This window comes from Rhineura floridana, chromosome 9 (assembly GCF_030035675.1).
Source record: "Rhineura floridana isolate rRhiFlo1 chromosome 9, rRhiFlo1.hap2, whole genome shotgun sequence".
Classification (NCBI taxonomy): Eukaryota; Metazoa; Chordata; class Lepidosauria; order Squamata; family Rhineuridae; genus Rhineura; species Rhineura floridana.
The window spans coordinates 91,728,551-91,745,640 of NC_084488.1; the positions used below are offsets into that span (position 1 = coordinate 91,728,551).

The following is a 17,090-nucleotide window of genomic DNA, read 5'->3' on the forward strand; positions in this document are numbered from 1 at the left end:
CCTAAGTCTTATGGTGAGGCCATTTGACTTAGCCAGACCATAATTCAGCAATGGAAATCAATGGTGATAAACTGCAGACTAAACTATTTTTGCAGCTATATAGATTTTCCCTAGATTTTCTCAGAGCAAGGAATGAATTGACATTTGGACTGAAATTTGCTTTTTAAATACATATTTATTTTTCCCATCCTTTAAACACTAGCTCCAAATCTAAATCTTACATAAATTAAAATGTCAGATGTGATTCTTCCTAGTTGCACTGTGGGACTTAGACCCTGTCTTAGGCACTTCAGCATCTTAAGCAAAATATTAAAATATTACAATCAGCACCCCCATATCAGAACCTCCAATTTTTCTGACTTATCTCTTCCTCGCCCATTTCTCTTTGGCTGCACAGCTTGGCCAGCATCCTTAGTTATGCTTCCTTCGCTTCTCCTACCCTCAAGCTCCACCTACTGTTCACTGCCAGGGTCCTTCACCCTCACTCATCTGCGTCCCAATAAACCACAACAGCTTTGTGTTAAGTTGCCTCAGAGTTTATGTTAAGGCAGAATACAAATATCTATATGAAAAAAAATAGCTGTTCACTCACAGCGCGACTCCTTATAAATTTGCTACTGTTTAGTCCTTCCAAAGAGTAATGTTGGCCCTGGTGAGACTCACATTTTGTGTAATGTAATTTTTTTAATACAGCACTTGGTGCATCTCGCATGATCAGTATAAAAGGCAAAATGTGTCATGTGTCCATCAGTTTTGTTATACTAAAAACACAGTGTTTCAAAGTTCATTTCCTTGACTCATGGTTTTCTATGATGCATCCAGTAAGTTCTTGAGTTTCGCCTCCCCACCTCCTCCCAAAAGTACCACTCCAAAACATTTTGGCACACAGACAAGATAGATGAATAATATTGTTCATATGATGTAATACAGTATATCTCTCCATGGAAATGTGCTTGATTATCATTGGAATGTTTGTCCTATATGTCATAGCATATCATGTGTGTTGTGTAATTTCACTTTTCAAATGCATATTAGTATAATTAATTTTTTACTTTAACTTAAGGTGAGTTTGTCATTGATTTCAAAGTATGCTCTGTGTTAAGACACTGTAATATTAAAAAAGAACAATGTCACATGTTTTATATTCTGCTGTAAATGGATGCATAATATTTTTGGTGAGAAAATGGGTGAATGTCCATTTCTTATACATCAGGGCTGAGTAACCTGTGACCCTCCAGACAATTCCCAACATCCCTTGACCATTGGTCATAGTGGCTGGAGTTCATGGGACTTGGTGTCCAACATTTGGAGGACCACAGGTTCCCCATCCCATTCCCAGTCCTAATCCTGTCTCCCTTTTCAGAGGTGCATCTCTCCCTTCTCCTTTTAACTCGTTTCCTTGCAATTCCTCATCTTTTTTGATCCCTTTTCCTTGCAAATTAAATCTTGCTTCCAGCCATGACCTTGACAATCCTTCCTTGGTTGCTCTTTATTTTAGTCTACTAATTTTTCTTTTGCTATTTCTCTATCTCTATATTTTCCCTCATTTTGTGTGGTGTTTTTTTTAATTAAAAACAAGCAAACAGAGGCACTTTTGGGTTTTGTTCAAAACTTTGAGTGAGCCTGAAACTCATTTACCATTGTGATCAAGTGATCAGATGTGAAATCTGTTTTAAATTAGTTCTCAAACTGTCTCCCTCTGACTGAAAATGAAGTTATTTTGTCAGATAGCAGTTCTACCTTTCTGAGCATTGAATTGGTTTCATCAAATCTGTTACATTCATCTGAAATTTCCATAATGCACGCTCTTTAAAAGCAGTTCCATTTTCAGCCACATGGCTCGATTTTTCAGTTTCAAATTAAGGCACAATGACTAAACTCTGAAAGTGATATTTTAATCCATGAAGGGTGCTAATGAACATGTTATTCTAATATTGTATTAGAAGAAGAATGTACATTGGAAAAGCATTCGAGTATCTTCTGATCACGAAGCTTTCTTTTGAATCCTTTTACAGGGTTGGAAAAGGAATTCAGCCTTGATTCTCTAGGCAACTGATGACCCTTTATTGAACTTTTTAAGAATGGGATTAACAGAGCATGTTTGGCCAAGACCCTATTAAAGCTAATAACAAAAAGATCACTTGGGAAAAGACATGCTGCAGCAAATTGACCTCCTTAAAATCCACTACAGATTCAGTTCATCTTATCTTCCCCTCTCATTCAGTTTTATTCTGTACACTGAAGCTACAGTAAACAGCTCTGTTCAGTTGTTAAATTGAACTCTAGCCTCAGGATGGAGAGAGAGAGAGATCTATCCTAAACATTAAGGTAGCTCTCTTAGGACAATTGCTCCCTCATTGACAAAAGGATTTTCCAGACATAAAGCCCAATCCAGAATAATATTTGCATACATTTGCATGCCTGTTCTTCTATGAACAGGATTTCCCATTTCAATGGAGTGGGAAGCTCCATGTGCATAAAGGCATGAGTTTTCCTTTTCGATTGAGAAGGACAGGATCTCAGATGCCGTTCACATTTCACTCCAGTGGCAAAGGGAGCCACTTCCCTGTCGCTGAGCCCACACAACTGTAGAAATCTATGCATGCATGTAAGAAGTGTGTGACTGAGGTGATTCCTTCCCTTGCAAATGTCACTTTCCTTGGGAAGAACATCATTGTCTTGGGAAAGAATCATAAACAAGGTCAGGAAGGCAGTTCCTGAGCAACTGTGGTGAAATGTGAATGAACTGGGCCTTGGTTAATGCATTGGAACTTGCATGACTTCAAGCATAGGCTGATCTGGGTGGATTTTATTTGAAAGTGTTTTCAGATGCTTCTTTGAGTCAAGTAACCAGCCAAGCCCTGCTTTAGGATTCAAAGCATGCATAATAATGGCATCAATACAGAAGCTCAATGAAACCATCAAACTGATGCAGTTGTTGCTTTTGATCATCATATACTTTATTTTTCCACGTGATGCATCATGCAAACTAGAACACAGTGGTAAGTGTCCTTTCAGCCCTCCATCGGCTTAAAAAAAAACCTTTTAAAGCATCTCTTTTTTTTTCCCTGAAAAGAATGAAATATTTGTTTTATCCAAACCATTGTGTCCACACAGGGGGAAAAGGGAAAGAAAGGCAAAAAGGGGCCTAAAGGGGAGAAAGGAGAACAGGGTGCCCCTGGATTAGATGCACCTTGCCCATTGGTATGTCTCACTCATGTATTAGAAATGTCTCCTCGTACAGTAGATAGTACGGTTGTCACAACATAAGGAGGAGCAAACTACAGCTTTTGAGTAATACTGATATTTATTCAGACCAAAGAATCCAATTGTCCAGTGTTTAAAAAATTAAATCGTAAGTGACCTTTGGTCTAACTCCCTTTTAAAAAATGAAAAATTTAAAAATATAATAGATATTAATGGCAAACATTTTCATAATTTGTGGCATAAAGGTTTGCATTCGGGATATTAGCTGTTGTTTGTCATATAGGTCACTTGTTGTGATATGTGGCTTGTTTCTAAGAGACAAAATACCAGCGTTATTACTTGTCACCCTTCTGTTAGTTTGCTCCTCTTTTGGATCATCCTTCTTTGCTTTTTCCAGCTAAGTCAATGTAAAAGACATTTCTTAGTAACGTTGCAAGTTAATCTTTACAAACAGGGATTCCGAGGAGTTAAGGGGGAAAAAGGGGAACCAGGCCAGCCTGGCCTGGATGGGCTGGATGCCCCTTGCCAATTGGTACAGTATTGCTCTTTCCTACCAACCCTGCATGTGATTCCTGTGTTTCTAGTCAGTTGTTACCAATGTAAAGTTTAAAACGACCAGACTTTACATTATATCTCCCCATACATGCATGTGCATGATCGAACTGGCTGCTTTGGTGATCATAACAGTATCCAGAGATCACACATCCTGTCAATATCTGCAACGTAACACTAAGCATTCTGCGCCCGCATCACACACTGGTCCTGAGTTTGTTTTTATTCCAACATTTACGAAAAGTATAATCCCCCCCTTTCAGGATTGCTTGTCTTTCTCCCCATCCTCATCACCACCACCAAAGTGTGTTCCATCCCTACTTACTATGAATGAAGTTGCCCTCTCTGCTGATACCAAACAGATACACAAATCATATGACTGACCAACTTAAATAATGTATAATTTTTATGCTTGCCCTTCCCATTCCACCTTAGCTCCCTCCTCAACATATTTTACACTTTTAAATCTTGAGCGTGCTTGTGTGAGTTTTCTACTTAAATTGGGATACTATGTATGCTGCACAGGTGAGGGGGTAGAGAAATTAAACTTTAATGGAAGTCACATTTATGTGAAGTCAATGATACTTCCCTGCAACAATATCAATATGGTGGCTCCACACAGACACTCCACATCAGTAAGCACTTATGGGCACATTAATTGAAACGTGCCTATGGAGCTCCCTTGCCTATGTGTACCTATTTATTATTTATTACATTTATATCCCACCTTTCCTCCAAGGAAGTCAAGGGTGATTTACATGGTTCTTCTCTCCTCGTTTTATCTTTGCAACAACAATACTGTGAGGTAGGTTAGGCTTTAGAGACTGTGACTGGCCCATGGTCACTCAGTGAGCTTTATGACTGAAAGGGGATTTGAACCCTGATCTCCCAGGAGCTAGTCCAGCACTCTAACCAGTATACAACACTGACAACACCTATGGAGACTTCCTTGTTAACTTCAATAGAGGGGATAGCCCCATGCATAACCTTCTGTTTAATTTAATTTAATCAGAGCTTGGAAAAGTTACTTTTTTGAATTACAACTCCCATCAGCCCCAGCCAGCATGGCCACTGGATTGGGCTGATGGGAGTTGTAGTTCAAAAAAGTAACTTTTCCAAGCTCTGAATTTAATGGGGAAATACACACATGGAGAGCAGCTCTTTTTGTGCCTAAAAGATCAAGGCCATGGGCTCCAATGTATACATATCGAGTATTGGATGATTGACAGCTGCTCCAGTCTGTTCAATGCCAATGAAGTACTCTGAGCTCACACAATTCTATTGTGCGTGAGTAAAGAGATTCCTCTGATATCGATTGGTTGAGGGGTTTTTTCTACATTAGAATAGACACTTTAATTGAATGCTCCATGGAGCTTTCAATAGCTGCCAGTATTAAAAACACTGACACCAGAGTGTGTGTGTATATATATATATATATATATTTGGTCTGAAATTATATAGACATTTAGGACACATTCACCTGGAACTAGTCTGTCTATATAATTTTAGGCAAAAAAAAAAAGACATACCCTATAGTCCCCACAATCAGTTCCACTATTACAGATTGGAATGCTATGCACATCTGAAAACAAACTTTTATCATACCTTTCTAAGGAGTTAATGGCCTGCAGCCCAGCGCCTTTATTGTCTTTGATTCTTAAATGTTTTCAGTGTAACAGTCTTTCCTTTGGAACTTAATTTTCCACAATATACTGTACACAACAATTCCCCAATCTATGTTAGCATGAGTTCAAGCTCCTACCTATACTAAAATTCTACTCATTGATCCCTGTCCCATGTACCAATCTGGCAACACTCTTTATTTTCATAATTTTCAATATATGATTATTATTTTTCTTCATTTTAAAAATCAACATTATCTACACATTTCTAGAAAATGCCAAAGAGTTTTTAACGGTTAGCAGTTAGATTTGATCTGCATGTTCTGATACTGTTTGTATAGTTTAAACACCATTCTTTAAAGATGAATGTTAAAGTTAAGTAGATTTTATTTCAAGTGCAATGTTTCTAATCTATCAGGAGTCTTTATCTGACCACATAGTCCATGTTATATTTGGTTTGCCTCTGATTAATGATAACCTATAGTTCACGTATTTGGTTGCAAATAAATCAAGCATGCTTTCATAATTTTTTTTAATGTTTGCCTTTGCAGTATCATTTTTGTCTGGAAATAAAGGGAAACTGCCCCATATGCCCTGGCATATGCTGGGGGGTAAAGAAAGGCCGGGGAAGGAACTGGCAATCCCACCCCATATTTTAAAAAATGGTCTGCCTAGTAAACGTTGCAAGACGTCACCCTAAGAGTCGGAAACGACTCGCACTATAAGTGCGGGGGACACCTTTACCTTTTTTTGCCCCAGAGACAGGCAGCTATAAGACAAACTTAATAGCCACTAAGAGTGTAATCACTGTTTTGCTGAAGTTATTGAAGAACTCCAAAAAGAGGAGGAAATCACCAGAATTGTTGGCGGATAGAAAATTCAAGTGTAACTTACAAAACTGCCCTGTTCAACCTTGTAAATTTGCAAGGTCAGATTTTCCCATCATTTAAAGACCAATAATGTGAAGGATCTCTTGGTGCATTCCAGAATTGGTTCCACTTATTAACAATCCCACTGTGTTCTTGGGGAAACTGAAATTATAAATAGGAGTACCCAACAAATAATCAGAACCAGAATTATTGGGTTAACCTGATTAGCACCCTAATCCTAAATATTTTCTCTGGTCTGTCTCAGTGGTGCAGCTAGACCCTGGACTTAATGGTCTTATGAGAGGTCCCCTTTATTTCAGTGGTGAAATAGACAAATACATTTCCCTTCTCCTCCTACCACCATCATTCCATCTTTTACAACTGCTTCTAAATTCCTGAAAAGTTAGAGCAAAAAAAAAATGTCAATAAGAATAAAATGGCCATGTACATGTCTGTGCAGCTGCCCCAACTATAAAATGCCTTACAAATGGGGGGCAGGAGGATGCTTTTTCCCCCAGTGGACCCCAGCATGCCCATACCACCCCAGGTGATAACATGGGGCCTATTTGCTTCTGCCCCCATCTTTTGCCAGATTCTGGGTGGTAATTTGGGAGCCCCAGACTTCAGCCCCGAGGTCCACCTCTAGCTACACCACTGGTCATTGTTTGTGGTGTTGCACTTGTGTAGTAGCAGTGCTATCTCATCTTAAGTCCCTGACATAGCAGCTTTAAGAACCGAGGTTCTGTTATAACTTAAGTATTAAAATTAACTCTTAAAGGCCAATGAAGACAATGTAATTCAGGTACTCTGAAGCCCTGTGCCTCCATTACTCATTGTATGGCAATGTTGTATTCAGCTGAGAGAGGGACCATGCTTTTAGACACTCCTCTAAAGTTACATCTGCTTACTCCACCCATTGTGCATTGCACATGGTTTTCCATAAAGTAACTCCAGTGCATGAGCTCCTTCACATGTATAAGAGCTCCACTCAGTCAGGATATCCTTCCCATTTGCCATCCTGGGCTCTTTTGCAAAGAAGGGCAGGGTATAAATCAAATGAATGACTGAATGAATATAAATTAAATAAATAAATCATCTACTAGTCATGACAGCTATATTTTCTTACGTACATCAGAGGCGGTATACCTTTCAGTACCAGTTGCTGCAATCACAAGTGCAGACTGTTATTGCACTAATGCCCTGCTTATGGGCTTCCCATAGGCATCTGATTGGCCACTGTGGGAAGATAATGCTGGACTGATCCAGCAGGACTCTTATGTTCTTATTGTTTCTGTGAACTTAGGTTAAATTGGTTTTCTTTTAGAGCATTGAGAGAGTTTTAATTTTAAACATTTCTTACTGAAAATATACCAGCGTGTTTGGATGTAGCTAGTCTATAATTAAATTGGCTTATTTCTGGGAGAGTAATTCCAATGAACTCCAGATAGAAATGATACATTATTGTCAATTGTTTTGTACACCGCCCAGAGAGCTACTAGCTATGGGCGGTCTAAAAATGAAACAAATAAATAAAATCATTCTGAATAGTTGATCATTTCTCAGCTTTTCCAGTCCTGCCCAAATAGACTAATTAGTCCAGTTCAGCTCCACAGCTGAGCCGAGGCAGTGAACTGGTAACGGCCACCTACAACATGCTTATTGCTGGATTGGAACCCTAATTGTCATTCCATTACCCCTATTATCTATGGATCAATGGAGATTCCAAAGCCATAAATAGATTTGCACAAAATAAGGCATTTGTTAAACTTTAAAGTGTTCCTGTGGTGGTTATTTTTTCTTCAGCAAATCCAAGGAACACGGGATTATATATATTAAGAAAATCGTCATGCATCCCACCCATTCTTCTATTGAATGTTTCAATTTTACTCATCTTCCTAAATTAGAGTTTTCATTTCGGGGATATGGAACAGTGTGGGTGTTTGGTGACAGATGCTGTCAAGCTCAATAATGAACTTTGTTCTTCAAACAGGGTCCAGATGGGTTACCAATGCCTGGCTGTTGGCAAAAGGTGAGACCCTGGAAATCTTCTGTGTCTACTTTTTAATACCTTCATATCTCATACCATTAGGCAAAATGAGTTCAGTCAGCCAAGGGGAAAGACAGAATATTAACAAAAAGCTTAGATTTTAGAAAGGAAGGTTTTGATGACCCCCCTACAGATTCCCACACTGTTTTGGAGGGCTACAGAATGTAGGGGGAATCAGTGAAAATTGTGTTCCCTTTCCCATTCATGGGAATTCAGAATGTCCTGTTCTGTGAGTGGAACTCTGCTTATGGATCTTTTTATCCTACCTATTATTTAGACCAGGGGGTTCCCACACTGGTCTGCTAGCTTCATTCAGGAGGTCCATGGCATGTCTGTAAAATGCAATTAAAAATTATTTAGCATCTAGCATAGCACATTACAGTTGCTACAACAGACAGAAAAATCACCAAGATCTTAAAAAAATTTCAATTGGTCCATGTGGAAAAATGTTAGGGAACCACTGATTTAGAAGCTGAAGCGGACATTTGAATTCTACAATACTAACCTTGCCAAAATATTTCTTTTTGTCTCTTTGCAGTGATGAATCTAACTTTGCAAGCATGAAGTTGTGTATATAACGCTCCACTCTTGTATTTATAGTTGAAAATGGAACCATTGATTTTCCAAGTCTGAAATATGTTTACATGTAGCTGCTTCTACTTGTTTGCAGTAGTCCATGTGTGCATCTATTCTTCACGTACATCTGCAATCCAGCAAAATATAAACTGTGTAACAAACTTGCAAAATCAAGCATTAGTCTCTCTATGGAGTTAATCTCTAAAGAGAGATCACCCATAGACATTTGAGTTGTTTCTGCAGTTTTCCACTTTTTGGTTTTGGATTTTGAACCTGCATGGACAATAAGTGCCATGAACCAGTTTACATGAAACTGTGACCAAATATGAGCTCAATGCTATGAAATGTACTGTACCTGATTGCCATTAGAATATAGTGACTTTGCTTCCATGTTCACCTTCATAAGCCCTGTCACAGTCCACATGCTTGCTTGTGCTGACTAAAATCAGAAGCATGACTGGTGTGCAAAAACAGCTTGTTGTATGGTCATCCCCATGTGCTACAATGATTGCTTGCTGTGATTTTTAATTCAGACACCTGAATTGTTCTTTTTGTCATCTTAAGGGAGTCACACCATGGCTTATTGCAAAAAAATGATAAGAGGAGGAGATTAAGACAATGGTCTTGAATTTGGAGGGAACTGCAGTTCCTTCCATCAGTAGATGGCTTTCAGTCTTCTGGGTTATGAAGCTACCTTTGTCAAAAAGGATGAAACCTGTTCATCGGCCTCCGTTTGCTTGCACTGCTCACAGTCACAAGACATTTACATTGGGTGGATTTCAACGCAAGGCCCTGTTGAATATTTAACCAAGAAGGAAAGAAGATCTTGCTTTGTGAGTAAGTTGATAAAGTTGCAGAAAGATACCAAATGGAACATTTGGTGACCTTCTTCAAGGATTGGTGCAGTATTTGTTTCATATACTGCATTTTGAGATTGTGGGAGGGAAAGTATTCTTCACAAGAGATGTCGTAAATGCCTTCCTCAAAAAGAATGGAACAGATCTGACTCTATATGGCTCATTGTTTGGATTTTAGAAGTTCCTGATGAAAAATCAAATCTGGAAAATATATTTAATTTTATTTGATGCATATTTCAGTTCTCTTCCAGATACATGCTTACTGAGATTTAAGTTTTTGAAAAACGCAATTATGTTCAACTTCTTCAGTGTTGTCTTTTCAGTGTTGTCTTTTTTTGGATCTATGAGGTCTTTACTGCTGCAAAGCAAATACTTGTTTTTTGCTTGTACAAGTTCATTTATTCATATGCATTTTTTCTTCTACAGTTGTCTTGTTTGGGGGTTCTGTACCCCAAAGAGTGTGCAATCGGGAGGGAAAGAATTATTATTGCATGACAGTAACATGGACACTGTACATTTTTGTCTCAAATATATCATTAATTTAATCTGATTTTTAAGATGCAATCCTGCATTCTTCTCTGGGGATGTCTCATTGAACTCAATGGAACTTATTCTAAATATGCAGATTGTGTTGCTTATTGCTAAAAAAAAGTTTTCATTTCTATGTTTTGAATACATCTGCTTAACCTTTTAATTTTTATCTTTATGTTCATGAGGTTCATTTGTAGTCATCCTAAAAAACTAATTTATGTTCCATACTGTGCCACTTTGCTTTTTTTAAAAAGACGTTATCAGTATTGAAATTGTTATTAAACTTTTATGTGCATTCATAAAAAAAGATGTCTGACCAAATTAGAGATTTCATACGCATGTAAAATAATGTCAGCAAGACACTGTCATGTGTTTCTGGAAACAAGCATCAGTTGCTCCAAATATGTAATGTGCATCATCTTGAAACCAGAATTATTATGATTCCATGACTGAATAATGGTTGTATTGGGCATCATGCTAAATAACTGTTTAGCATGTTTAGTGGCTAGACCATTGTTTAGCATGATAACATGCTGCAGCAAGCCTCAGGCTCATGCCCTACTCTCCTTCTCTGCCATTTCTTCAAGAAGAACAAAAGCTTCTATTTCCACTTTAGATTAACTGAAGTATAGTATGTTGCCTTATTCCTAAAGTATGGTCACTCTTAATCATGGTTTATTGAAACAAGCCACCTTCTTAAATTAAGTGTGAAGTTGGCTTGTTTCAGTAACCCATAATTAACATTAACTACAGGTTGTACGAGTTTGGACATAATGACAAGCTGTACTTAATATAAAATGGAAGTGAACCTTTCTGAACTTCTCACTGTGCAGAGGAGGATGGGAGACATGGGAGCGCCCAAGACCAAGGCTCACCTAGGATTATTCTCATAATGATAAAATATGGTTTAACATGATGTCTGAACTGGGCCGTTAGCTTAGTACTGCCTTACAGATAAACAGTACCTCTAGAACTTAGTTGCTTTTTTACTTCAGATTTCAATTTCAGAGCATCAGAGCCATTTAAAGAAAAGAACATTTTTCAGATTTAAAACAACCTCCCTTCCTACACACCCTAAGAGCTGGGGGAACTTATTTTCAACAATAACTGTTTTAATGCTGAAGCTTTCATCTTAACATTTCTAACAATTGTTTTGTCAAAGTTTTGGTGATGCCCTCTGAGTAAAAGGGGGGGAAATCCTCCTGCTGGGAGGAAGGGCAGGATATAAATCAAATAATAAATAAATATTCAGGGACCTCGAAAAAGGGGATGCTTATCTTTGCTAAATACTTTCTTTGTTGTGATTTTATTTTATGTTATTGTAAGCTTCCCTGAGTGTGTAGAAAAGCAGGATTTAAACATTTTAAATACCTAAATGAGATAAATCAGATTGATCAGTATGTGTGTGCATGTGTATGTATACATAATGTATTGATACACAGACATGCTGACAATACACACTTGCAAAGCATAGTATTCCTATATATTAATATTTTATCATTTTCTCTGTAATGTGAGATATTTTTATAACCAAGTACATACTTAATGCATAATTTTAAATCTGGTCTGATGTCAATATTTATAGCAAATTTTATTATGTAATGAAGAAGGCTGCAAACTCTCCATGTACATTCCGACTGTACATTTTTGTTAAGAGTTTTGTATTACAGATGACTAAGGCACAAGTGTCTCGATTTATCCCTCTTGTGGTTTAAAACACCAGGGGTATGAGCCTTTCCTTGTCGGAGTCTAGTGCCCATGTACAGAAGGTTCCCTATAGGGCAAAACAAAGTGTTTCTGTTTCCCCACCTTTACCCCAGCACCCATGCACAGATGCATGCAGAGGCAGTGCACCAAGAATGGAGTGTCTGCAAGCACTTCCCATGCCCCCATTTTACCCTTCCGCTTGGTCAAATTACACTAGCACTGCTCACATAAATTGAACAAGCGGAATAGGAAGGGTGGATTGGACAGATGAGAGCTGCAGACAAACCTACCATTTCCTTGAATGACCCAACATGTGGCTTGCAAGCATGCCTACCAAGGACAGAGAACAGAGCTCTGAGGAACCCTACATTGAACCTGTAGCACACATGAGCTTTGCCCTTCCACACAAGAAGAATCATATTTTCAATCCACTTTGAAGTGATTTAACAATAGGGTATCAACCACTAATTTTAAAGTGAAATTAAACTCATGCACTGTGAATGTAAATGAATAAACCTGTGTGCCAGTTCATTTAAAATACTTTGCGCTAGCTCCCTAGCCATCCTTGGGCATACACATCTAAGGACAATGTAACGTGAATTTATATAATCACAGAAAGGGCTGTCAGCTATTTCCGTTGTGATTGCCAGTCATATTGATAACATATACCTAGCAATAGACAGGCATGCCCTATGTGAACAGCCTTTAGTTCAGGAAAAGGGAAACAGTAGTTGTCCAGATGTTGTTGGTTTATTTTGGTCTTTTCATCCTTTACTGTTCCATAGGTTTTGTATACATCTGCTTAGTACTGGCACACTATATTTAATAAAAATGCTTTTGTTTGATAATAGGAGCCCATTCCATTTTATGGTGCTATCCGGGTAGATCTGCATTGTAATCTGATTAGTTAGATTGTGAGTCCAAGGAAATACCAAAATGGTGCCAGATTCTTTAAAAAAAAACCTATCTATATTGCCCGATAAAATGCAAATATGCTCACTCTGACTTATACAGTCATTTTCTGAAGACATGCAGTGCCTTTGTGTTGATCTTTGATAATTATTTTGGTGCTATTTTTTATTATTATGTGTCTCTAGTGTAGCTGTTTTATGTTTTACTGCTACGGTTTTAGTAACATTTTTCTATAGGGTTAGTATTTGCTTTAAAATTTGCAGATTTGGTGGAGTGATCTATTTTTTTATTCCAAACATTGGAAACGTAAGTTCTACAACCCCAGCATCTTGTATCTGTGGTTATTTTTCTTTGGCTGTTTTTCAGTATTTATTTGGTGCACGTCCTCATGGGTATCTTTTACTTAGCAAAGAAACAGTATGCCTGAAACCAACATAGTTCACAGTAGTCCTTCCTTAAATTCTATAAGCTAAGATGCTGTTTTCCTTTAATTTCTATAAACTGAGAAGTTGTATTTTTCAAGGTGTTTAGAAAACAGATAATTGTGAGGGATAAGGTTTGGAACTACAGTTCATATAACATCAAGAATTAAACATTTATTTCTCTAATGTATTTGTAATTTTAGAATAACTGAAATACATTATAGAGAGGTTGAGCAATATTGTGTTCCCTAGTGTATCTATAAGGGGCTTAGATATAAAAATCCTGATTCAGAGGTGTCATTTCTGTGCCAAAGGTCTCCCAACTATTTGCCTACATTGTTCATTTAAATGGAGGAGGAAGATTCATATGTTCACAAGTTGTGTATGCAGAGACACCCTCTCCCATTGAAGTTAATGACCACAGAGAGCTCCATTTGTGCATCAAAACATTCAAGAGCTCTGGGGGTGGAGCTGTTATATTATTTCTCACTGCCATGTTACTTTTCTTTATGTTTGCCTATGTATCACACTATAAAGACTTGAAATACATTGTTCTCCAAAGTCAGTATTATGTACAGGTTTGAAAGTATTTTAGCTTTAAATGGGACTGGAAAGATAACTATTAGGCTTTGCAGTTACATTATTGTTAATTTAGTTGTTTCTGGATTGTTGTTTTTAATTAAGGGAACCTGGTAATGGAATTTTGACTTTTGGTACAATAACAAAGATGTTAAGTCTAAGAATGAGACGATCCAGTAACATTCTTGTAGGTTCTGAATCTATTCATCATTTAGAATCATTGGATGCAACTCTAGTTTACATAGGGCATTGTTAACTATGAAAATATGTTGTTGGATTTATTTTGTATAATGGAATTGTTCTGTGTAATTATTTTTTAAGTTTAAAAGCTACAAGAATGGGTGCAATCTTTTACAAGAGAATAAGGTTTCAAACAGTTGCATCTGTACGTCTGTATCTTTTTGTTTTACTTAACAAAAGCCTTTTCATTTTCACACAAAAACTACTTTTCAAAAAAAAAAGTCGGTCTCCAGTCGCTGTGAATAATGAGACTTACAGCTCACCAACAGCTGACAGAACCAACACTAGCATCTGTTTTTTCTTTCTTTCATGGCATTTCAGTATCAGTCTGAGAGGTCCAACGCTATGAAAATGAAATTCATTTCTCAAAATGTCCAGTGGTTGACTGGACATTGCAAACAATATCAACCTGATTTCTAATTATCGCTGTCCGAGCATGTAGCAAGGTCACCAAAACAATGAAATGGATGTTAAAAAGGATGAGCCTTCTGCAATATTGGAGATTGTTTGCATTTTTTTATATTAGTTTTTGAAATACATCCTGTTAATTATGCTGCTCAGAAATAGAATTGTCTTTCCTTGCAGAACAGGAAGCCTTATTCAACCAGGGACCTTCAGTGTTTACCTCTTTACATTTCGCTGAAAATCCATCAAAATTCCCTCAGTCATATTTGGTATTGCTTTGAGATAATATAGAAGCATTTGATTTGGAGAAGAATTTGTTTTACATATTGTTAATGTTGGCCACAATCTCTTGTCCAGCTCTCCTGCGCAACTCCAATAAAATGAAAGGGAGTTACACAAGAATACTATCAAAGCCCTGGGCAACTTTCATACATTTAATTGGGGCTTGTGCAAGAGAACTTCCCAATGGATTTTGCCATTTCATTGTGGATATTTACATTGTACATGTTTGGGAAATATAGTATCATGCAACCTAGTAACAATTTTTTTAAAGGTGTATGTATCTGATTTTTTCTTTTTGGAAAATATATTTTTATTGTATTTTTTACTTTTTAATTGATCTGTATGTGCAGTTATTTTTGTATTTCATAGTGGTCTCTCTTAAGATGAAATTTGGGTTGAAATGTCACTATGGAAAATATTACATGGGTCATTCTCATATCGTATATTCTGAGTGTCATCGCTGTAAAAACTATGGCTGTGTAAATTATTTCAAGATTTAAATCACCATTTTTAATTTGTTACACATTTTTACTTAAGTGGGGCTTCTGGTTCAGACATAATTCAAGGCTGAGCCATATCAAACAGTATGAATTATTATCTTTATTTTATTTTCTTTGTAAAATTATCCTGGTTTCTCCTGTTCTTTTCCGTTTTTAAAATTGTTCCTGTTTCTTTGAGTTTTGTATTTGGATTTTGTTCCTAGCTTGTGAGAAGTTGATCTTCAGAATTATTTTTACACTATTTATGACTTATTTTCATAATGTAAAAAGTGTGTAATTATTAAACTCTTAATCTTACAATTGAGGGTACTTTGCATTGTTATAAAGCTTTCTCTCTGTTCTCCTTGAGTTCTAAAAACTGGCTTGCTACTTCAAAAAGGGTACACTTTGCACAATTCAGTTTCACTGAAGAGTGTCTTCCTAAATGACCACCTATTAAAAATATTACTACAAAGAAACAATTGGCTTTAACTCCAATATTTTCTTCCAGATGCTCTTGAATATATTAGCCAGTATTTGCCTCTGCCTAGAATTTCAGAAACTCTAAATTCACGTTGTAGGATTTAAAATACCCTCAGATTAAGAGAGGAATTCTTACAAACTCACCTTCTCACAAAAAGCATAGAAATTGTAAGTTGAAACTGTTCCCACAACTTTTGGGCCTTGAAAGTAGTAAAGATGTTCTACAATCTCACAGTGGCCCAGTTCACAGGTCACATTAAACCAACAAACTATGGTTTACTGTGAATGAGCAGTGTGCTGGTGCAAACAGCTCAAAAGTCCCCACTGTACTGCTCCCCACTCTGTTCTTTGGCACACCGGGAAAGAAACAAACCAGAGGCTTGCTACACATGTGCACATCAGCGCTCATGATTTGTTTCTCTCTAAACAAACCATAAGTGGAAGATATTACTCATGGCTTGTTTGGGGGAAACAAACCATGAGTACAGTTTTGCATGTAACAGAATGCCAACCTGTGGTCTATATCTTCCTTGGCGTGCTAAAGGAAGAAACAGCTGGGGCTTTTGAGCAGCATGTACCAACACGCTACTCATTCACATTAATCCATAGCTTATTTTAAACTATTGTTTATTTTGATGTCTGAACTGGGCCAATGTCTATCTCACTCTTCAGAAATTCTTCTCTCAGAGTGGCTAACATGAAGGATACCAAAGCAGCAATAATGCAATAAAACAAGAACGATGGGAAACGATGCAAGCCAGCTATAAACAGTGCATGAATTCTCAAAAAGTAAAAGACCTGAACAAGTTAAGACACCTTTATATTTATAGGATTCTATTTGTGCTTTATAATAGTAGAATCCTAAAAATGGACTCTAGCTCAACAATACAGCCACTACTGAAACTCTGTATTATGGCCACTGGATTGGGCTGATGGGAGCTGTAGTTCAAAAAAGTAACTTTTCCAAGCTCTGACCATTCTCATTGTGACCATAGGAAGCTACACTTGCACTGAGTCAGACCATTGGTCCATCTAACTCAGCATTACCTACACTGACTGGCAGTGGCTCCCTAGGCTTTCAGATAGCAGTGGAGATGCTGGGGCTTGAACCTGGGACCATCTGCATGCAAAACAGTTGTTCTACCACTGAGCCACAGCCCTTCCCTAGGCTATGAGGACTTCTGCTGCTGCATCCTTCCATGTTACCCTCCAGTCAGCATTCTTCCTTTCTCTACCTAATCTTGATTGACTGATTTTTAAAAACTCATGCTGTTTAATATAATAAAGATATCTAAGCAGTTTACATAAAAAGCAATAAAA

General features: G+C 37.4%; 1 protein-coding gene across 1 annotated transcript in view; it reads left to right on the forward strand.

The window, feature by feature from the left end:
* The window catches only part of LOC133364551 (collagen alpha-1(XXV) chain-like), a 234,213-nt gene extending 223,801 nt beyond the window's left edge, over positions 1–10,412 (forward strand). Inside the window, exons 35-37 of the mRNA XM_061585422.1 lie at positions 3,118–3,204; positions 8,241–8,279; positions 9,438–10,412. Coding sequence (XP_061441406.1) covers positions 3,118–3,204; positions 8,241–8,279; positions 9,438–9,470 — 159 coding nt within the window. The 3' untranslated portion in view covers positions 9,471–10,412. The remainder of the gene's footprint in view (positions 1–3,117; positions 3,205–8,240; positions 8,280–9,437) is intronic.
* Positions 10,413–17,090: the final 6,678 nt, after the last annotated feature.